Source organism: Myotis myotis, unplaced genomic scaffold (assembly GCF_014108235.1).
Source record: "Myotis myotis isolate mMyoMyo1 unplaced genomic scaffold, mMyoMyo1.p scaffold_m19_p_9, whole genome shotgun sequence".
NCBI classification, from domain to species: Eukaryota; Metazoa; Chordata; class Mammalia; order Chiroptera; family Vespertilionidae; genus Myotis; species Myotis myotis.
Window position 1 is genome coordinate 72,484,579 of NW_023416401.1, and position 23,386 is coordinate 72,507,964.

General features: G+C 43.2%; 1 protein-coding gene across 3 annotated transcripts in view; it reads right to left on the reverse strand.

The window, feature by feature from the left end:
* Nucleotides 1-7,476: 7,476 nt before the first annotated feature.
* Nucleotides 7,477-23,386, reverse strand: part of SEL1L2 (SEL1L2 adaptor subunit of ERAD E3 ligase) — a 63,207-nt gene continuing 47,297 nt past the window's right edge. Inside the window, exons 13-17 of one of the 3 annotated variants that reach the window (XM_036323320.1) lie at nt 22,664-22,829; nt 22,489-22,563; nt 18,220-18,392; nt 7,723-7,851; nt 7,477-7,596 (exon numbers count right to left, since the gene is read on the reverse strand). In XM_036323320.1, the coding sequence (XP_036179213.1) occupies nt 7,477-7,596; nt 7,723-7,851; nt 18,220-18,392; nt 22,489-22,563; nt 22,664-22,829 (663 nt within the window). Of the gene's footprint in view, nt 7,600-7,722; nt 7,852-18,219; nt 18,393-22,488; nt 22,564-22,663; nt 22,830-23,386 lie in introns of all 3 variants that reach the window. The other 2 variants (XM_036323321.1, XM_036323319.1) reach the window with 2 other exon arrangements.

A 23,386-nucleotide genomic window follows, 5' to 3' on the forward strand; every position in this document is an offset into this window, starting at 1 on the left:
TCCCCACTAGGATGCCTGGCCAGTCTGGGTGAGGGGCTGAGGGCTGTTTTCAGGCTGGGACTGAAGTTCCCAACTGCTCCTTTTTTTCTTTTTTTTTTTTTTATTCTGGGCCAGCTTTAGCTCTGAGGCTTGGCTCCAGCTCTGAGGCCTCAGCTGCTGAAAACAGGTATCTGGTTTGTTTCAGTTCTATAATCGAAACTCTGTATCAACTCCAGCTCTGAGATCCCAGCTAGCTGAAAGCAGGTTTCTGGGGTTTTGTTTAGCTTCTATATTTGTTACAATGTTTCTTAAACTGCAGGCTCAGAGGGCAGCAACACAGTCGGGGAACGTTGCAGTCCTCCGTCACTGAAGCAAGCAAGCCTCATGTTCAGTTTAAGCTGACTGGCTGCCGACCGCCATCTTGGCTGGCAGTTAATTTGCATATTGCCCTGATTAGCCAATGGGAAGGGTAGCGGTCGTACGCCAATTACCATGTTTCTCTTTTATTAGATAGGATTGGTTGAATGGCCGACCGGTCAACTGGACACTTTTATTATATAGGATGGGTGACAGTAGTAAAATTAAGTTAATGTCTGCTTGAAATATTAAGCTTTAATTGTTTGGAACCTTCAGGAAATTAACTTTTCTGAGTTTTAAAATTTTTTTAAAAAATTTGTATTGATTTCAGAGAGGAAGGGAGAGGGAGAGAGCAAGAGAGAAACATCAATGATAAGAGAGAATCATTGATCTGCTGCTTTCTGCATGCCCCCTACTGGGGATGAAGCCCACACTGGCTGACTTTAGTACCATTTTTATCCACTAGGTGGAACTGGTGTGGCCTGTATTGTACAGTTTTTATATTCAGTATGTATCCCTTAAGTAAGGAGGGATAAAAGTATTTTACCATGGTTTGGCATCTGTATAAGGAATCCAATTGGAAAGAAATGAATATTAATTGATAACTGGGGAAAAGAAGGATACTTGGTGTAGTGTTTATTATTTCTTCACTAGAGGCTCCGTACATGGATTCCTGCACTGGTGGGGGGGCGTGGCCTGTGGGGATCAGCCTACTGTGGGAGCACTGCTCATCCGGTCAGCCAAGAGGCGCTCCCACTATGGGAGCACACTGACCACCAGGGGGCAGCTCCTGCATTGAGTGTCTGCCCCCTTGTGGTCAGTGCATGTCATAGTGACTGGTAGACCAGTGGTTCTGGTTGTTCTGCCATTCGGTCACTGGGCTTTTATATATTGATAAATTATTTTAGCCTCTCTTGCCCTTCGGCAAGAGATGTTATGAACTTTTGGGAGGTGGGGGTGTTTTATTATTGTTTCATTAATAATGTGAAGTTTACCTTCAGAAAACTTACAATAAGTGGATCTGCCCTTCCAGAAATTGATATACTTGAAATCTCTGTCTGGCTTCCTGACAGATTTTTATCTTGTTGATTTAAAATATTAATTTGAAAGTAATGGAAGGTATATTGAGCCCTGATAAGTTGTTAACAGGTAAGGAAAGAATGTTTCTGGTATCTATGGTGGTTCTAAAATCTATTCACAAATTTTTCGACATGGTTCTCTCTAAAAGGTGGAGCCCCAATAAATTCAATAAAAAGGAAAAAAGCAAATAAACTATTTCAAACATAAAAATAAATTAATTAAAAGGTGGAGCTTCCATGCCCTCCTTTTGAGTATGGGTTGAATTTCCTTCCAACAAATGGAATATGGAAATTGAAGTGTGTCACTTCTGTTAATAAGAGGCATTGCTGCCTCCTTGCTCTGTCTGGGGTTGCTCATTGGGAAAGCCAGCTGCCATTCTGAGAGGGCACGTGGCAGCACAGTGGAGCGCACCTAGGGGTGAGGACTGCCACGCTGTGGAATGAGCCATCTTGGACGCAGACCTTCCAACCCTTGTCTGTCAGGTGACTGATCCCTGCTGACACATTAATGGCAACCTCAGGAGAGACCCTGAGCCAGAACCCCCAGATAAGCCTCCCAAATTTCTGATTCACAGAAACTGAGATAAGAAATGTTTGTATTGAAGCTGCTATGTTTGGAGTAATTTGTTATCATAGCAATAGATAACTAATTTGCTCTCTTTGGGAACAATTGGGTGCGTAGCATATATGAAGTTGGTACTTCAAGTATAGAACATAGCTTGCTTATTTGAAATTATGTAAAGCCAACATAACTACTATATTACATTTGTTTTCAGGGAATACTGGCCCTGAGATTCTCTTACCTTGAAGTTTGAGTCCATGGTATCTCAAAATAGAACCTCCCAAGGTATATTTAGTAAGCCTCAAATTTCACTTCCTAGGAATATTAGGATCAATTTTCTGGAAGCCTGATGGGACTTATCCAAAATGAAACCAGAGAATCTGAGAACATTCTGACCTTGAAAACTCAATGAGCTAAGCAACTGCATGGTTTCCTCAGTCACTTCCCTCTGCCTTAGCTTTGGGTGGCTGACCGCTGGTTATCAGGATGGACCATTCACACTGCACTTGTTACCAGACTCTCAGGTGTGCATGATGCTGTGGAAATGGGCTTTTGGCCCGGCTGGCATGGCTCAGTGGTTGAGTGTCAACCTATGAACCAGGAGGTCACGATTCTCAGTCAGGGCACATGCTTGGGTTATAGGCTCAATCCCCAGTGTGGGGTGTGCAGGAGGCAGTCGATCAATGATTCTTATCATTGATGTTTCCATTTCTATATCTCTCTCCCTCTCACTTTCTCTCTGAAATAAAAAAATAAAAAAAAAAATTTAAAGAGGGGCTTTTTAAAAGCCAGAGTTGATCCTGTCTTGCTAGCCATGGATGACACAAGACAAAGGTAAACAGCCTTCACTTTCAAAGTGCAAATGTAGTCTGTTCAATCTCCAGACACCTCGTACAAGAATCTCCCAGGACGTGGTTCCTGGTGTGTCAGAGCCAGCCCTGCAAACAGATAATCAGGAACAGCGCCAATCTAAACTGTGCTTATGCTTAGAGAGTAGGAGATTGGAGAGGAAGTTTCCACAGGATCTGCCAGCGCTTGCCAAAATAAACACTGGAGATAGAGGGCAGCACAGGGACTGGGAGTCGGGTGGTCTGGGTTTAGTCCGGACCATGCTGGTGCCCAAGGCTGAGTCCGACTCCATCTTTCTGGCCTCAGGGTTTTCATCTAAAATTACAGGTTTGGTGCTCAGTCTCAAAGGAGACTACAGGCCTGCCTTCCAAGTCCCTAAGGGGCTTTTTCAAACAAAACGTTCCCACCTTCCCATTTTGGTTAATAATCATGGCCTTAGGGAGGGAGTTCCTGTCACTGAGGGAAGCAAGGGACACCCCTCTATCATGTTATGGTGTGAGCCGTTGGGCCGGATGATCTCGGCAGCGTTCAGTCTGATCTGAGGACTTGGGTCCTGGAACGGAAGGGACAGGGTTCCTTTCCCATCTTTACGTTTTCTCAGACTCCATGTTGATGTTTTGGGGACTTCTTTCCCCTTCAGAGTTCACTTGAATTTCATCTGAGGAGAAGGTTTGAGGTGAACACTGATGAGCCTTGGGTTCCCTAGTCCACAAAAGTGGTACAGCATGCATTACTGCTGTAAGTATATGGGCCTTAGTGAAGGGCTCTAGAACCTAAAATATGCAGCGTGAACTGCCTTCTACATTTTCCATGGAAGATGACATTTTCTCCTAGGAACCAAGCATTTAACATTTGGTACGCGTCCCTGAATTTTGCTGAAAGCTCCCAGTTATTCTTCTGGGTGATGAGAATCTGACTGTAAGTCCCACCTGAAAAGGAAATGCTCAGGCTTCAGGTGGCTAGAGGACCAAGTGGAGAAATAGGAAAGTCCTTTGGGATCTCTAAACAGGTTGTCTGTATCATTTCTCGAGAAGCCAGCTGTGCACTCATTGTTCTCAGAGGCAGCTTACTTAACCTCTCCTAAGGTGTCATGAGTTGGTAAAGCCCTCCTTTGAAAGCTCAGCGTGTTCTACACCCTTGCCAGGCAGTGTGCCAAGCCTTTGATATGCATTTTTGTCACATCCTCACAGCTCCCTCAAAGGTGGCTAACAGTACCATTATCCCCATTTTTCATGAGGAAACAGGCCTAGAGAGGTAAGTTCTCAAAGGTCACATAAATAAAAGGCAGCCAGCAAGTGACTTCAGTCCTGTATGTGACAAAGCCAGTGCAATTAACAAATTTATTACAGTGCCTTCTTCTAGAGGTCAAAGCCTTCTATGAAGTACCAGTCTTTCCCTCCGTGTTCTCCCTCCGGCCACAACCTTTGTGTGTGGAAGCCAGACAGGTGACTCCATCCACGGTCTCACACACACACTCAGCCCTGTGCTTGAATGTGTCCTTGTGCAGCTGCCCGCCCTCCCAAGCCTCTGTCTCTTTCACACTAAGCTCAGGCATTCTCTAAGTCCAGCTCAAGTTCGCTTTGCTTTCTTGTCCCAGACCATCTTGAATTTTTGTTAGTTCCCCCTCCTTTAGCATTTTTTTTACATCGTTTCCTGTTCATGAGTTCTTCTTCAGCTAAATTTTCAGCTCTTGGAGATTGGCACTCATGTTGTAAATCTGCCGGAGGAGCCTATATTTTATGGCATCTTCCAGACCTAATGACCAGCAAGCTATCAGGAAGCACCTTGCAAGATCTTGAATCAGTCCTGGGAATCATAAGCTCTACACAATGGTAGGCATTGCAGAGACATTGGATAATTTGAACAGTTTCAGGAAAACCTACATTCAGTTACATGATCCACACAGCTGCAAAACTGTTTATGAACTTTGTCAAGGCAGTTCAGTGCAGTGGTCAACAAAATGGACTCTGAACCAGTTGTCCTGGCTGTGTGTTCTTGGGAAAGTTACTTGACCCAGTTTCAACATCTTCTGTAAAAGAGGGAAGATGATGCAGTATCCTCCCAGGAAGGCAGTTGTAAAGAACAAATGAGTTAATACATTTAGTTAGAACAGTGCCTGGCACATAATAAGCATGATATGTTAGCTGTTATTATTCTGAGGGAATGAATCTTAGGCTTTCAAGAATTAGGTACTGCTGTTGTGATGCTAGCTTACCATTTTTCCTATGTAAAAGTTGCTCTTGCTCGTATGAGAAGATTGATTAGTAAACAGATATTGCTTTTAAAAGGAATAAATCACAAGACCTCAGATAGCTGTTTTACCTCTATGCCAAAAATCCAAATAGCTCTCAAATGTAAGAGATTTGTTCTAATGCTCTTAGGTGAAGATTGAATGCTCCTTTTGTAAAAGGCACTTTATCTTTACCTAGACTTTATTTTCTGATGAATGAAATACAACTTAAGATAACTCATCATATGCAAATTGACCAAATGGTGGAACGTCCGGTGGCTATGATGTGCACTGACCGCCAGGGGGCAGATGCTGAACACAGGAGCTGCCCTCTGTTGGTCAGTGCACTTCCACAGGGGGAGCACCGCTCAGCCAGAAGCCGGGCTTACAGCTGGCAAGCGCAGTGGCGGGAGCCTCTCCAACCTCCGTAGAGCGCTAAGAAGCAGTGAGCCAAGTGGCAAGGAGCAGTGAGCAGGTGGCTGTAAGGAGCGAGGGGTCCTGGACTGTGAGAGGGATGTCCGACCGCTGGCTTAGGCCTGCCTGGGATAGGTCCTAAGCCAGCAGGTGGACATCCCCCAAGGGGTCCTGGATTGCAAGAGGGGGCAGGCCGGGCTGAGGGACCTCCCCTAGTGCATGAATTTTGTGCACCAGGCCTCTAGTAATGTTATAAATATCCAAATGGCCCTTGGCAGAAAAAAGGTTCCTCACCCCTGACTTAATTGCTGCCCTGACAGAGCTCACACTGGGATCACTAGAGACCACAGTGAAGCTGACATTGGGTATTAGAACAAAAGTACTTTGAGACTCCTAGTGAAGGCACTGTGCCAAATAGGGTACTATGATCCTCAGGTAAATAGGGTGGGGACCCTGCCTTCATTTCAATGGTGTTGGGTAACAGGCACTCAACTGTAGTTCAAGGTAGAACATGAGATAAGCCATAAAAGAGGTCTGACTGAAGGGCCTTGAGAGTTCAGAGAAGAGAGGTGACATGCAGTCTACACGGTGAGGTGGGGGTGCCCTTGGGAAAGGCTTCTTTCCTTTTTGCAATCATTCCACCAATTCACTGGGCACTATGAGGTCCCAGCCATGGTGCTAGGTGCTGGGGTGCTAGGGTGTAAGGGTGAAAGAGCCTCAGCCATTCAGGGGCTTCCTGTTAAATGGAGCGAACAAGTAATAATACAGGAGTTCTTCAAATCTAAGTGCTATTCATTTTGAGTGTATCCTAATTTTGGAAATGTTAAAATTTGGAAAGAAATTTTAGAATTAATGAATTAAGGTAATGTAGAGAACCCAGAGTGCTTCCTGTAGACCTGACACTGTCCTACGTGCTTACATGTAGCAATTCTTACTTAATAAAAAGCAAATTATATACAGTGACAAGTGGCTTGTACCGAGTAGGCTCTTGGGAAACATGGTGAATAAGTAAATGAATAAATGAATGAATGAATACTAGGAGGATAAACCTTCTGCCCTTCACCCTTAGACCTTCTGGTGGAAAGAGCTCCTTATCTAAGAACTTAGATCTTTACAAATAAATGGTAATTTCAAAACTTTAGTGTTACAAGGAAACAGCCACTAAGAGAGAGGTCTCAGCAATGCTCTTAAACCACTCATATTTTCAAAGGCCTTGCTCATATTTACTTGGAACAATGAGCTGAGACAGGAAACTTCAGTCACGTTACCCTTGCTCCTATATTTTAACCAGAGCTGAGATACAAGCCTGGCCTTTTGAGATGCGTCATGGGCCTTGTGCACTCTCCTTGCCCACCCTACCTTTAGCCCTGGGCTCCTGCTTTGCCTGTCAGGGGAGATAGACATCTGGACCCTTTAGCTTCTATCCCAGGAGGTTGGGCCCATCCAAAGGGAATTCCACCCAATTCCTGGGTGAGGAGTGTGAGTTGGCCCTGGGCACAGATGTCACAGGAGCTTTTGCTCATTGGGTTTTTGATGTGGTTCACAGGATCAACCCCACAAGAGGAAGGTTCTATGTATAATTTTCGTATTTATCAGATCTGAGGGGTCTGTGTTCCTGCCCTCCCGGGACTTGGCCTTCTCCCTATCTCAGTGTGTCTGCAGGAGCCAAGACACCCGTTTGTTCTTTTGAAAGGTTGTTAGAATAGCATGAGAATTGGCTTGGAATTGGAGTCTTTATCCCTGACTCAGAACTAGATCACTAAGATGACAAGTTTGTAATGAAGCCGTGGGTGACTAGTCCCCAATACCCCTCAAGTGGTCACCTCAACTAAGCAGGAAGTGAAATGATTTCTCAGAGGACAGGTCCCAAGCTTTGTCCATTTTCCATCACAGGCATTTGGGAAATCCGCGGCAGACTCTTGAGTTTGACAAGAAAATTCTTTATTTAGTGAGGACACCTTGGAGCGAACTGGCTCCCATGAGCAGGTTTTCCTAGAATCCAGATCCTACCCGTAGCGATTTCTAAGCAAATAGATCAGCATAGCAACAATGAGGCCAATCGCAAATAAATCCCAGTATTGTCCAAGGGTATCATCCAATTTTATCCATTTCCATCTCATTGTAAACTGCTGGGAAAAGACATTTTGTTAGAAAGAAAAAAAATCCAAGCCTCCCACTCTATTCAGGGGAATAGGTCCCTCCATTCCACCACCCAAGACTTGCTCACTGGGACCTATTCGAGACAAACTCACATTAAAAAACAGGATATCTCGGAGCAAATGCATAGTCTCCAGTTTCACGAGAGCAAAGAAGACCGGCATATGAGCGTCGGGACTTGTTTGAGCAGCCATGTCATATAACCTCCTGGCCAAGTGAATGTCCTAGAAATAGAACAGCCCATCCTCAGTAGTAAACAGCAGCCATTGTGTAAAATATCTCGGGTATGCAGCATGGCTCCCCCAAAGATGTTATGTCCTATTCCTTGGAACCTGTGAATATGTTACAAACCTTAAGATAGAGAGATCATGGTCTGTCAGATAGACTCAATATTATTACCTGAGCTCTGAAGCATAGAGTTTTCTCAGGGCTGAGAGCAGGAGAGAAAGTTGGAGAGCTTAGCAGGAGAAGTCAGAAATTCTGCACTTGCGAAGGACTCATGTGGAGGGCCCCAGGGAAGGAATAAGAAGGAATGAAACCAACCAGCAAGGAGATGGGTTCTTAGTCCTATAAGCACAGGAGACTGAATCCGGCCAACAACCTGAATGAGCCGGGAAGTGGATGTTTCCCCAGAGCCCCAGTAAGGAGCACAGCCTACACAGAGGACCCCGTCAGCTCACCCACACTCCCAACCTACAGAAACTGTGGGATAGTAAATGTGTGTTGCTTTTAGCTACTACATTTGTGGTAATTTGTTACAGCAGCCATAGGAAACTAACACAATCTCCAAACACTTTCTTGGATACCCCTGGACCTGATATTAGGCATGATTGCCTTTTCAAGGGGCAGGAGAGCACTAGACACAGTACAGTTCCCTAGAACAAATAACAGTACAGATAATAACAAGCAGTTAAAATTCCTAGTTTTCTTCATGTGCTTCTCAGAGCTGACGTTAATAGAATTTGTTTATTCATTTGCCTGTCTCTTTGTCCTGAAGACAAGGACTTGGATTCCTGCTTACCTTTGAATTCCCAGTGCTATATGACATGCTGAGTACATAGTAAAACTGGTAATACCAGTAGAATGAATGAATAAATTATTTTGGTTCTCCGGCTAGAATTGGATTCCTCAAGGGACATACTATATTTTTAGGACTTTTTTTCTTTTTTTTAACCATTAATTTATGTGATGGCACATAAACATTAAAAAAAAAAAAGTTTTCACCTGCTATGGCTTGTTTTTGTTTGCTTTATTTTTGCTTTGTTTTCTAAAGCAATGTAGTGAAAAGGCTAAGCAGAGTTGCTCTTAAAGATTGAAGTGCCCTGGGTCAGTCCCAGAATTGTACCTTGCTGGGTGCCTGTGGATTGTTTTCAAAGGAAGGGGAAGAAGAGAGATTTTTCACAAATTGTGGCCATTCAGTATCTCTTTGTTGTTCTCCATCTCTCAGAACTTCATTACACAGAGTTCAATAGTTATGAATTCTTGTGACCTGTGCTAAAGCATTTCTTGGGCATGTCCTCTCTCAGCTATGTTCTGCTGGTCATTTCTTACGTTTTCTCAAAGCTTTGTGGTCCAGTAAATTGATTTGTTGGAGAAAAAAAGAATACTCTTGCTTAAAATACTTAAAATTCAGAAGATTGTTCTGAGAAAATCTTCCTGGCAATAGAGAAAATGGATGTCATAAAAAACAACTTTAATTTGTGTCTCTAATCCCAACAAATCCAATGGGTATTCATTTGAAAGTGCCCTGCAGATTAGAATGGCATTTCACCTGCCCCACAGATGAAAGGCATATTGACTTGAATCATTCAGGGGAAGGCAGCCTTTGTCAATATCTCAGGCATTCATTCTTATTTGAGGCAAGCAATAGTTATTAATTTGTTTCTTGAGGCACAATCATCACAATTCAGTCACTAGGTTTATACTAAAAATAGTGAGAAGTACCTTTAATGCCCAGGCAGCCTCACAATTTATAATGGGGTTAGAGTAGGATAGAAAAGTCTTTAAAATTCCCAAAGAAAGAAATTTCTGAACGCTTGTGGCTAACCAGGGTAACCCATATAAAAGAAATTTTATTACTAGACTCTAGAAAAGACTCCCTATTCTTTAGTCTATTTAATAAAAAACCAAATAGCTCAACTAAAAAATTTATTCTGAATAGTGTTTTGATGATGACTAGAGTTCATTAAATAAGTCCATTGCTCTCCTATCCCACTTTCACAGATTCTTTTTGAATCAACTTTTTCTAACTAAAATGTCGGGGGTGCCAATGTTCACATGTTCAATTAGCTTCTTATAATTCGAAGACACAGAATTCTTCAGCAATAAAGGATCTGGTTTATGAAAAGTATTCAATTACATGATGAAGGCGCCCCAAAGTGCAACAGCATGGGTGGACCTGGAAATTATTATGCTAGTGAAATAAGCCAGTTAGAGAAAGACAAATATCACATGATCTCATTCATATGTAGAATCTAATGAATGAAATAAACTGATAAACAAAGTGGGTCCAGAGGCATGGATGCATGGAGCAGAATGACAGATCTCAGTGAGGAGGAGGGTGGAGAGCACGGGAAGGGATTAACCAAAGAACATATATGCATGTATGCATTACCCATGAATACAGATAACAGTGTAGGGAAGGCCGTGGGTGGGGCTGTATGGAGGGGGGAAAGGGGGAAAATGGAGAAACATCTGTAATATTGTCAACAATAAAATTTTTTTTTATATTGGAACAGGTAATTTTTGAATAATTTATTCTTTTCCTATAAATATAGTATATGCTAAATTAAAGAAACTTTGAAAATATAGAAGTGAGCAAGTTTTAAAAATCACCTACAATTTCACTGTACAGAGGTAAGTTCTGATAATATTTTATATATCTCCCTCCAGCATTCCAGCATTTATATCTATACTAGAAGCCAGTGCATAAATTTGTGCATGGGTGGGGTCTGGCCGGCCCGGCCCCAGTTGGAGAAGATTGGGGCTGGGCCTGTTGGGAGGAGGATATGGTGGGAGGTTGGCCAGCCGCCTGCCCCGATAGGGCCTGATCAGAGCCAGGCCAGCTGTGGGAGGGGCTGAGGGTGATTGACCAGTGGGCTGCACCCATGATTGGGGTAGGGGATCTGGTTGGGGGCAGGGCTGGCGGTGGGCTGGCTGGCCCCACCCCAGAATGGTATGGGGGGGCCATCGGGGGTGGGGCAGGCTGGGGGCATGAGCTTCAGGAGGTTGGCTGGCCAGCCCCACCCCCTAGGGGGGGCAATCGGGGGAGGGGCCAGCTGGGGGCAGGGCCCGAGAGAGGTCAACCAGCTGGCCCCACTCCCCTGATCCTGCCAGTTCGCTGGCCGCAGTGGGTGTCATAGTGACTGGTTATTTTGGTTGTTACAGTGTTCCAGTCACTGGCTTTTTATATATATAGATTTCTATATATAGAGGTATTCTTATACATATAATTTTAATTCAGGAATTTTTCACTTTGGGTAATACTATGTTTTATACTTTCAATATATTTCAATACATTTCAAACAATTGGGGGTCACCACAACATAAGGAACTGTATTAAAGGGTCATGGCATTAGGAAGGTTAAGAACCACTGCCTTAGATTGTCAAATAAAAAAATGACAACAGCCAACACAACAATAGCCATCTGGTGTGAATGAATCAAAATTATTCCTATTTTTTGTCAGATTGGCAAAACATATATATTTTTTAGTGTGCCACAGAATTTTAGTAATTGGCTTATGTGTGCCACGAGAAGAAAAAAGTTGAAAATAGCTTGTTTAGAGTGAGAAAGGTGTCCTTTGAATGAGCTGACCTTTGGAAGCACCTATGAATGGGGCTTGTTGCCAGGAGAACCAACCATGCTATTAGTGGGTTGGAACTTAAGTCCCACCCCAGACCTCTGGAGGGGCTGGAGGTTGAATTAATGGCCATGCCTGTGTAAGGAAGCCTAGATAAAACCCAAAAAGGTTCAGAGAGCTCCAGTTGGTATACCCATGGAGGTGCTGGGAGAGTGATGCCCTGGAGAGGGTATGGAAGCTCTGCATCCCTTCCCACACACCTTGCCCTGTGCTTCTCTTCTACCTGCCTGTTTCTGAGTTACATCCTTTTATAATAAACCAGTGATCTAGTCAGTAAAACGTTCCTCTGATTTGATGCTCTAGCAAATTACTCAAACCTGACATTTCGTGGGAACATCTGACTTTCAGTCAGTGGGTCAGAAGCACAGGCAACAGCCTGGGCTTGGGACTGGCATCTGAAACTGAGGCTGTGGGGCAATCTTTAACCTGTGGAATCTGATGCTTTCTCTGGGTAGATAGTGTCACAATTAAGTTGAATTCTTGGACACCCTGATGGTGTCAGAATTATTTGTTGGTATAGAACCCCAGACCAATGTTGGAAATTGGGTCTCAGAGCAGCCTAAAGATAAGTCTAACTATGTAAATTTGAAATTCATCGCCAAAGGATAATCCTCCCCCGCACCACACACACACCTGTTGTTTTAAAATTTAGGATAGAGTTCCTAGTCATTATCTTAAAATATACACATGATTTCTTTCTTTTAAAAAGACTGTCATTTGTTTCTTATGCTCCATGTTACAAAGACATTTTAGAACTGGGCCTGACAGTACTGATTCCTCCACCTGAATCAATTTTTCTGCCTTTAACATGCTTATGGCACTTGACTTGTGTGACCATGTACTGGTGCCATTTTAGGCTTTCACTATAGCTAGGCACATGTCTCTTCTGTAGTATACTGAGATTTCTTTGAAGGCTCTCTTGTTCCTCTCGTACCTTCAGAACCAAGCACAGTGCTTCCTGATATAAAACAATTACTGGATAAATATCTGAGGAATAAATAAAGAAAAAAAAATCGAGGCAGAGTGCTATAGCAGTATGGGAGGTAGGTATCTTTTAAATCCGAGGTTTCATTGAAGGGCTCATGAGCGGATGATATTGGAACTATTCTTTGAAAAACTTAATGGTCTTCAATGGGAAAAACTGTGAGAGATAATTCCAGCAAATGGAGTGATGTGACCAAAGGTCAGGAGGGTTCAAGGTCTTTTGTGGGGGAAGGAAAAGTAGTCTAGAAGGTATATAGAGAAATAGTGGCATATCAAGCCATTATGATCAAGATAGGATAGGTCAGGGTAAGAAGTCTGGACTTTATTAGGCAATAGAAAGTCAATAACATTTATTTTTCTATTTGCTTGCTTATATTTTTCGTGTGTGTGTGTGTGTGTGTGTGTGTGTGTGTGTGTGTGTGTGTGTTTGTGTATGTGCATGTTTGGGGGGGAGGGGGAGAAAGGTGGAGAAATAATGCTACCAAAGTTATTTTTTATCAAGAATAACCTGATAGTATTTTGTTATATGGATTAACTTAAGTAATGCTTGTATCTGTAACAACCCCCAAATAGCAGTGGCTTAACATATTTAGCATTCCAAGTGGGTGCTCCTGTTCGGTGGGGAATTTCCTTCTTGTGATCATGGAGGAACCCAAGCTCCTCCTGCCACATGGTTCGGACTGTCCCTAAAGCCCCTGGGTCTCTGTGTTCAGCCAGTGGAAGGGGAAGGAGACTAGGGAGAAGCTCCATCTACTTCTCAGCCTCCTTAGACCAGAAGCGACACCTTCACCTTCACTCCCATTCCTTTGGATGTGACGGGAGCCTGGAGATGCAGCCTCTGACTAGGAGTCACACAGCAGCAGCAAGACCTCCCTGTGGATGGGCATTACAGGGAACTGGTGGGCAGACCTATCTCTGCCACAGACTCAAAGGAAAATGCTAGAATGGGAGACTCCTGAGGAGCCTTTACAGAAGCCTATGTGAGTAGAAATTCCAGCCTGAACCAGGGTATGGGCAGAAGGAATGGGCAGGAGGGGATGGGCACCAGGTTTTGTCCCAGATTAAATTTCTGAAGTAATTCTGAATCAAGTATAAATTGAGAAAGAGTTTCATAACAACTTGTGAGATGAATATAGAATTATATATAGAATGTGAATTTCTAAATTTAGAATTGGGAGGTCATCTCCCAACTTCTCCCAGGTAGTTATTTTTTGTTCTCAGAACAATGGTGCAGTCAGCTCTGGGCCACAGTTTAAGTAAAAAACTTACTGAGCTTAATCAGAAGTAAAGAAATTGAGGAGTGAGATGCTTCTCGGTGAGGCTATTCGGATAACTCTCCTACACCACCCTAATACCAATGTTCTTTCCTAAAAACAGATGAGAACCATTTTTACACTGATTTTCTTAGAGTTGATTTATATCTCACTTTCTTCTCCTAGTGGGCTTAAATACGGAGTTTACGAAACCTGATTCTATACTACACCCTTTTTGATTCTCAGAGAAAGCCTAGTAATAATATTATACTCACCTTTCCCACGGGTTTGCACAAGGATTAACTAATAAAGAGGATTTCGAAGTGCCTTGCTGAACAAATGTGTAATCACTAGATGATTTAAGTGCTGTGAAAGCCTGTTCTAATTGTTGTTTTGCTTTCATTAACCATCCCTGGAACAAGCTCTGGGCTTTTAATTATCAGCATACTCATTTTGAGGATTAGAAAAGGTGGGATCTCCTTGTTAACCTGACTGTGAGATAACAAGATTAATAAACCTGGCACCTGAGTATAGTACTTGATTATTATTTTCTAATTGCTAAACAGAGGGAATTAATAAAGACAAGGAGCAATGGCCCTCATTAACTAAATCTAAAATTTCCATATCCAGGCCTGAGGTTGAGCACACCTGTGCATGTGTGCGCCTGTGTGTGTGTGTGTGTGTGTGTGTGTGTGTGTGTTTTTACATGTAGAGACTTTCTGTAGAAAAATGTCTGTGAATGAGAGAGACTGATCAAAGTGCCCTGTGATAAAACAGGAACCCAGACAGGAAAAGAACAGAAACTCAGAGAGAAATGTTAGAGTTTTTTCTAAATGTATGAAATGTATGTTTCAACAATTGTTATTTAACATTGTGAAGCAAGTGCCTAGGGGAGCCATCAGCAGTGACTCCAAGGAGGAAAATCCTCTGACACAGCTCGAGGTGGGGTGGGGGTAGGAGAGTTAATTTGAATTTAATCTATGGGGTGGGGGTCACTTTTATCTTTTAAACAAACTACATTCCTCTCACCATGATGGTTGTTTTCCATGGGGAATGATGAAGTAAAGCTTCAATCTTTCGGAAGCTGCCTGGGGCAGAACAGGTATCACTATTCTGTTTTGCAGATGTGGTGAGAGAGGGGAACTGGGAGTGGCTCAATAACAGCCAAAGAATCACCTAATACAGCTACACAATCCAATCCCTATGCCTCTCACTTCCCACAAACCAGTGGTCGGCAAACTCATTAATCAGCAGAGCCAAATACAGTGGGGCCTTGACTTACGAGTTTAATTCATTCCGAGACTGAGCTCGTTAAGGAGCTCGTTAACTCAAATTACTCTATCAACTCAATGCAAAAAATCGGCCGAGAGACAGCTGGTATCTCAAAAAATTCGTTAGTTGGGACACTCATAAGTTAAGGCCCCACTGTATCAACAGTACAACGATTGAAATTTATAGGTAGGTACATTGTTATTAACTTAATTAGGGTACTCCTAAGCTGGCCTTTGCTAAAAACGTCCTCAATCTGATTGAGGTACGTTCGCTGAGGTCGACCCCTTCCAACTCTCCCATCCACACTCGTCTTGTATACTTGTTTCGTCTACCTCCTTTCGTTCATCCTCTCTGTATGTCCAAACCATCTCAACATACCTTTCTCAATCCTCGACACTACATCTTCTTTCACTCCACAATGTTCCCTAAAATTAACTTAATAAACTTTATTTAAAGTTTTAAGTCTTAAACTACAGGTACGTTGAATAAAACTTGATATCATACTTGATAATGATATTATTTATTGATAAAATTAAATTCCTTACAATTTCCATAAAATTAAATCATGACAATGACTGACAAACACTAATGTGAACAATGGCCTTGCATCTCCTCGCAAAGTTTGGGTAAGTCAGGTTTGTATGCTGTTTTTAATTTTAGGCGTGATTTGTGGACGCGACTACCACTAACGACTGCACAATGAGACTGCTGACTGACTGGCTCACTCAACTCCTGCATGAATCGCGCGCACCTCCCCCGTGCTGCCTATCCCGAGGCCTGCCTGCACCGCTTCTCCCGTCGCCGATACCCGCCCCCCCCCACCCCAACTTCTTCTAACGCCACTTCTTTTTTTTATTTTTATTTTATTTTTTATTGATTTTTTACAGAGAGGAAGGGAGAGAGATAGAGAGTTAGAGACATCGATGAGAGAGAAACATCGATCAGCTGCCTCCTGCACATCTCCTACTGGGGATGTGCCCACAACCAAGGCACATGCCCTTGACCAGAATCGAACCTGGGACCCTTCAGTCCGCAGGCCGACGCTCCATCCACTGAGCCAAACCGGTTTCGGCTAATGCCACTTCTTTAAAATAGACTCGTCCAGGCTGAAAACCGACTTGTGAGCATGGGCCATGAAGTTTCAATCGCACTGTACGTGCACGCCCGCATGTGGTATTTTGTGGAAGAGCCACACTCAAGGGGCCAAAGAGCCGCATGTAGCTCGAGCCACGGTTTACCGACCACTGCCATAAACACAGGAAGCTTGCAGCTTCTAGAAATGGGGAAAACAGACTGGATTTGGGGTTAATATTCTTTCTACTGCTTAGGGTGCAAGGGCTGATGAAAAGTGATCAGCCAGCCTGGCCAGTGTTCTCAGTGGTTAAAGCACTGGCCCATGCACTGAAGGGTGGCTGGTTTGATTTCCTGTCAAGGGCATGTACCTGAGTTGCAGGTTCAATCCACGGCTCCAGTTGGGGCACATGCGAGAGGCAACCTATTAATGTGTCTCTCTCACATCGATGTTTCTCTCTCCCCCACCCACTCTTTCCTCTGTCTCTCTCCCCCACCCTCCCTTCCACTCTCTCTGCAAAGCAGTGGAAAACATATCCTCGGGTGAGGATGAACAACAAGAAAAAGTGATCTGCCCAAAGGCCACAGGGCAGCACAGAAAGGCAGGGATCTCACTGCTGGATTGTTAGGCCCTGACCAAGGTACTTTGGTTGCAGTGTGGACCATTAGCCGATGTCACATAGGAAATTCCCTACCTCTAATTCTCAATTACTGGCACAACTGGAAGAAAAAAGAGAGCATCAAAAACAAACAAAAAAGCACAGAAAAGCTGATAACCTTTCATTATTTGGCTCTGGAAATGCAGCCCAGAATATAAACACTGAAGTGAAATATATCCTTGAGCGTTAAGGATGACACAATGCAAGGCACAGTCTTTCCGCAAAACACAAGGGGTCAGGCAGTCCTGGGTTCAAATTCTGACACTACTACTACCTCTCTGTACTTCAGTTTTTTTTAAATATGTTTTTATTGATTTAAGAGAGTAAGGGGGAGGGAGAGGGAAAGGGAGAGAGAGATAGAAACATCAATGATGAGAGAGAATCATTGATCAGCTGCCTCCTGCACGCCCCACACTGGGGATCAAGCCCACAATTGGGGCATATGGCCTGACTGGGAATCGAACCGTGACTTCCTGGTTCATAGGTTGAGGCTCAACCACTGAGCCACACCGGCCAGGCCTGTACTTTGGTTCCTTGATGCCTACATTGAAGACAATTATAGGGCTTATTTCATTGAGTGGTTCTGTGATTTAAATAACAAACCAATACCTGGCTATTATCATTATTGATATTTAATACCTTTTTCACCCTGTCAAATACCAAAGCCCTTTTCTGCCTTAATTACACTTACTGTCTAAGGCAGTGGTCGGCAAACTCATTAGTCAACAGAGCCAAATATCAACAGTACAACGATTGAAATTTCTTTTGAGAGCCAAATTTTTTAAACTTAAATTATATAGATAGGTACATTGTTATTAACTTAATTAGGGTACTACTAGGGCTTAGGAAGAGCCACTCTCAAGGGGCCAAAGAGCTGCATGTGGCTCGCGAACTGCAGTTTGCCGACCATGGGTCTAAGGGAGTTACCCAATATTTCCTTGTTTTGTTAGCTCTTTTTCTTAATGAATATGCCTCACCTCCTCAAGCCACATGTAATCTTTGAAGGATGGAGATCTATTATCTTGGGCCTCTCTAGAGTGCTGAGCACTGTGTCATATACACAGAGGGTGTTTTAGAAGACATTTCTGGATTAATGTCACTTCAGTGTCCACCTCTAACCTAATTTCCACTTTCTCCTTGTTACTAAGAGCTTAAGAGCCAATGGAAAAGGTCACTAGGTAGAAGGGAGTCGGGGCAAGGTCCACCAGTATTTCTTGAAAGAAGCATAAATTTATAAATCAAATTGGCCAAGTCTAGATTTAGTCTACTCCTTAGTATTGTATTTGGGCATAAATGTAGGAAATTCTACCTCAGAGGATTCTTAATAGGGTAAGTAATATGTGTTGGCACATGGGATGAACTTAGCAAATGTTAAGTCTTTTCCTTCCTTTCTCTACATTTTGATGACATCCATGAAATGCAAAACATTTATAAATTGCCCCGTCCCATAGAGCCGCCATTACCAGGTTTGGATTATTACCAATTCAATTACCTTTGTGGTACCTAAACCATGTTCATACATGTAGGCCAGATTGAACATGGCTTGTGCGCTCTGGTATTTATGGGCTGCAATGCTGTAATGTGTGGCTGCTGTTTGATAGTCCTTCTTAGTCCCATAGCCATAGTAATGGTAATCTCCAATTTTCACTCTGGCGAATGCATTGCCTGGTAGAAGTATTAGAAAAAATAAATGATTCATGTTCAGTTCCCAGCAACTCACCCTATCCTATATAATAAAAGAGAAACAAGCAAATTAGCTGTCCCTCTGCTACGCTCAAGCCACACCCACAAGCCAATCAGAGTGACTATGCAAATTAACCCAACAAAGATGGTGGTTAATTTGCATACGCAGGTGTCAGGCACCCCAGGAGGCGACGGCTCTCAGGACCTTTGCAGGCCTGGGAGATGAGGCCGTAGACACGCCCACGGGCTCCTAGGACCTTTGCTGGTCCAGGAGGTGAGGTTGCTCGCACCTAGCCATGCCTGTGGGCTCCTGGGACCTTTGCAGGCCAGGGAAGCGAGGCCATAGCCACACCCGGGGGCTCCTAGGATCTTTGCTGGCCCTGGGAGGAGAGGCTGTAGCCACACCTGCGGGCTCCTGGGACCTTGCCGGCGGAGAGCGGGAGGTTTGGCGGACTTGGCAGAGCAGGAGACCACTGGACATAGAGCAGAGCGAGAGAGAGGGCAATCTGGAAAATGTGTATCATTTGGACAGACTTTCCCTTTGCTACAACATCAAGTAAATTTCCCATTGGATGGTTTTTCATCAGAGAAATTTAGTGATAGGCAAAATTCACACCAAACAGTCATTCCACCACAACTATGTTTGAGAATTGCATCCTCATGTACTCCATTTTCACTGAGAAGGCAGTTCCTACTGGTATTGGTAGTACTTGTTGATGACTGTTCTCTAGACATAGTGTGTCGTCGCCACCGCCTTCTTTCAACTTCAAAGGCGCATTGGTCTTTAGACATTTTCTGTCGATAACATGGGTGTTTTTCGGCATCAGAGTGATGTTTTTCCAGTAGCTGGTGGTCAGATACATCCTGTCACAGGCACCGCCTTCTTTTAAGATCAGACACACGCTGCTCTGCAGACATTTTCTGTCGATAACACCGGCATCTTTAGGCTACAGAGCTACGTTGTATCAACAGTTGTTCTTTAGACATAGTCCCACCTCTCTACTGTCACAGTCTGAGATGCAGGTGAATGAGAGTCCTGGCTGTCAGGCCGCTGAGAGCTGTCTGACCAATGGCTGATTCTGGCTGATTCTGTGGGGGTGGGACTTCCTCTTCCCTGCTGTCAGTTTCCACAGCTGTGATGAGGAAGCTGGTGTGACAAAGGGAGCCGTGCCCTCCAAGCTGCCCTCTCTCTCGCTCTGCTCTATGTCCAGCGGTCTTCTGCTCTGTCAAGTCCTCCAAACCTCCCGCTCTCCACTGGCAAGGTCCCAGGAGTCCGTGGGCATGGCTAGGCACAGGCAGCCTCACCTCCCGAACCAGCAAAGGTCCTGGGAGCCCACGGCTGCGGCTGCCATTGCCTCTTGGGGCGCCTGACACCTGTGTATGCAAATTAACCACCATCTTTGTCGGGTTAATTTGCATAGTCACTCTGATTGGCTTGTGGGCGTGGCTTGAGCATAGCAGAGGGACGGCTAATTTGCATGTTTCTCTTTTATTATATAGGATTCTTTTCCCTGACTTCCATTATCAAATCCATCCCCAAGTTGGTTCTACCTCTAAAACATACCTATTTCTTATATTCTCCTCCACCATCTAGTCCAAGCCTGGAGTACTACAATAGCTTCCAAAGTGTCCTTCTATTAATCTATTCTCCATACAACAGCCAAGATGATCTTTAAAAATGTAAAATTAAATAATGTTATTCCCCTGTGCTAAATCCCCCCAGAGCTTCAGTTTGCACTAGGAATGATTTCCAGATGTCTTACCTGACCTACAAGTCATGCCTTCTCTGCCTCCCTTACTAGCTAGGCTTCTCACATGTCACTTTCTTGATATCCTCTAGCCTTCCTAATATTCCTTAAACACACTTGAGTTCATTCGTATGATCTGACGTATATCACTAAGGGCTACAGGACTCCTTCCAAATTCCATTTGGCCTAGTGCAATGCCTAAAATCCTTTGGAATTGATTATTTTGGGTACTGAAGTTCTTTAAATTTTTCAGAATCCTCTATTAAAATGTAATACCACGAGCCATCTTTAGCCCTTTCTGAGTAGAGGTAACATCATAAAATCCTTAAGCTCCCAAGACATTAGTTATCATGGTTTGCTTCCCAGGTACTTCAAAACGTACAGGTAGCTGGCAGCAAGACCGTACAGAAGCAATGCCTAAAAGAGGGGTCTGCAGGACCTAGAGAGGTAAGAGGCCCCAGGAGCCCTGTGAGAAACCCACTCAATCTCTAATTTTGTCCAAAGCTGCCTTCCTTTGACTCCAAGATTCCTTCTGGGCCATAAACACAAAAGGACAGGACTTCTGTGTACTTCTGAGCTGTACAAGCAGTAAGCAGGACCCCTGAAATCTCTAATAATAGAAGGCAGTAAACAGCAGGGTCTCCAGAGGACTCGGCTGCACCCTAATTAGGGAGATAACTGGGGGCATGTGGGGATCCCGACAGGCTCCCAGGGGTCACTTGACAAGGGTAGGGATTTCCCCTTCAATTTCATAGTCACAGGATGGTGGTGATTGAGTCCTGATGGCTCACCACCCTCCTCCCACACAGTAACTGCTGAAAGAAGCACCACCAGTGACTGAGTAGAAAGTTTCATTATCAGATTTCCTAACTGATTAGAAACTTTCATTATCAGATTTCCTAACCTCAAGGGAGCCACATCTTTGGGGATACTCATGCCTGACCTCTCTTGTGACAGGTAATTATTTTTAGTGGCCTAACATTCTTATATTGGTGAATTCTGTTTAATATTAATGTCCCCTCATTTTCTTTTGTATATGTGTATCTGTCATTTTTCCTTTTTATTGAATTTATTGGGGTGACACTGGTTAACAAAATTATACAAGTTTCAGGTGCACAATTCCACAATACATCATCTGTACACTGTATTGTGTGTTCACCACCCCAAGTCAAGTTTCTGTCCATCACCATTGATTCCCTCTCCCCTCATTTTCAATGGCTCTTTTCCTTGGTGCAATTTTCACACCATTTCCTGGCTTTGAATAAACAAGTATTTGTTGAAATTGGGCTAATTTGCCATAGCTGAGAGGTTGCTGGTGTTGTTTCCTCACTCCAAACAAGGTCTTTATTACATTTAGAAAATATAGACTTCTTTTTTAGGGAATTTCTCACTAAAATTGGCTGGATGGCTTGCTGCTGTGTTACCAGCTTAGCTGGGTGTGAGGAGGCACCACTGTGACTTTTTCTTCTGCTTCATATTAACATCAGCTGAGAATCATTTTTTATCCCATTCCCTTCTTGTAGAAAAGGGTGATTTGGACTCAGCATGAGATGATTTTAAGAAACTTAATTGGAAGCAAAATTGCTCTCTTACTGCAAGAGAGTTCCTCACATATCCAAATGCCAACAGTGACAGCTTTGCAGTATCTCTCCGCTCTCAGTAATATAATTGTAGGGAAAGAATGGAATGAGACACAGTGATGCAAATGCCACTTGTCAAAGCTTTCCCACCAATGCTATCTTAACATTCCTTATGGCATGTGAGCATGTGATCCCTATAAGCGGGGCTCCAGGAAGGGAAGAGGATCTGGCCAATTAACTCTGTTGTTTTTTGTTTGTTTTGTGATGCTAACATGCTAATGGTTATAATAAAGATCTGAAGTTTGTGGCAATCATCAATGTGATATTTTAAAAGAGAAATCAAACAAGTCTGAGATCCGTAATTTTACCTATAAACTAATTGAGACATAGCATAGACCACACTTTTGATTAAATTCAGAAAAAACTCAGCAAATGAGTGACTGAAGCCAGACCAAGAAAACTGGATTCTTGAGTAAAACTGTCATGTGTCAAACAACTGCTCTGGTGCCATCGAGACAGAGCCACAGAAGAATTCATATGGTTTGCTAAACTGAGACTTGGAGAATAACAAAGAAAAGAAAATGTTGGAAATGACCTGTAACCAACGGCTGATCCTAACATCAGTACAATCTGAAATACCACCTACTTGTGCACCTTTTTGCCTATTGCCCAAGAACTCAGCTGGAGCAAGTAAGATGAATAATGGTGGACAGGGAACAGGTAGGTGCTCATTTTTATCTGGTTCTATACCTTGAATGGCAGCTCGATTCCACAGGAGAAGTGCCATTGGATACATCTTCTCTTTTTCAATAATTTTAGCCTTTTCTAAAAAAAAAGTGAGACATTCCATTAGGAAGACTTAAAATACCCCTGTAATAAAATCATATATGAATATGTATGATTAGGGAATTTTAACTTATCTTACTAGATTCCAAAATGAATGCTGAATTGCTTTGAGCTACTTCATACCCCATTTCTGCAAGTAGTGCATACTGAACAAGAGAAGAATCTATATCACCATCCTTATAGGCAAAGTATGCTGTCAGGAATTTCTCAGCCCAGTGGCCTAGTTCACAGACACCTTTATAAAGCTGTACGAGGGAAAAGAAATCAAGTAGACTAGTTAGACAATATACTTCATTCCAGGTAAAGGATAAATGACATCAGTCTTCAGCTCCTGCTGGCTGGTCAGGCAAGCATTTCCAGTCTAAAGCATGGCTTTTGCAAATTATTTAGGGTTAAGAGTTAATTCCTTTTATAGACTCAAAGATTACAAGTGCATTTTTTTTTTTCTTGGTCTTGAGCTAAAACTTCCTGCGGCTTATTTTATGTTTTGTAATGAACTTTCCTGACTTACAGGTGATCTGGTAGGACAAGACTACATTGACTTCTGTTTTTTTAAAAAGGCCTTTCTGGGCACTGCTGCTCTGCAAGGGAGAGTTATAAGGTCACAGCTGATAGGGAAAGGAGAGAATGAAGGGAAGAAAGTACCTGGGGCTGGAGGTGACATAATCACAAGGGAGCTGTGAGAGTTCTATGGGGACAAATGTCAACTTAGCTGAATAGCCCTTATGTAACCAAAAGAGGTTAGCCATACATAATTCATTAGGAAGTTGGCAAAGGAGCAAATCTAAAGATAGATTATTAG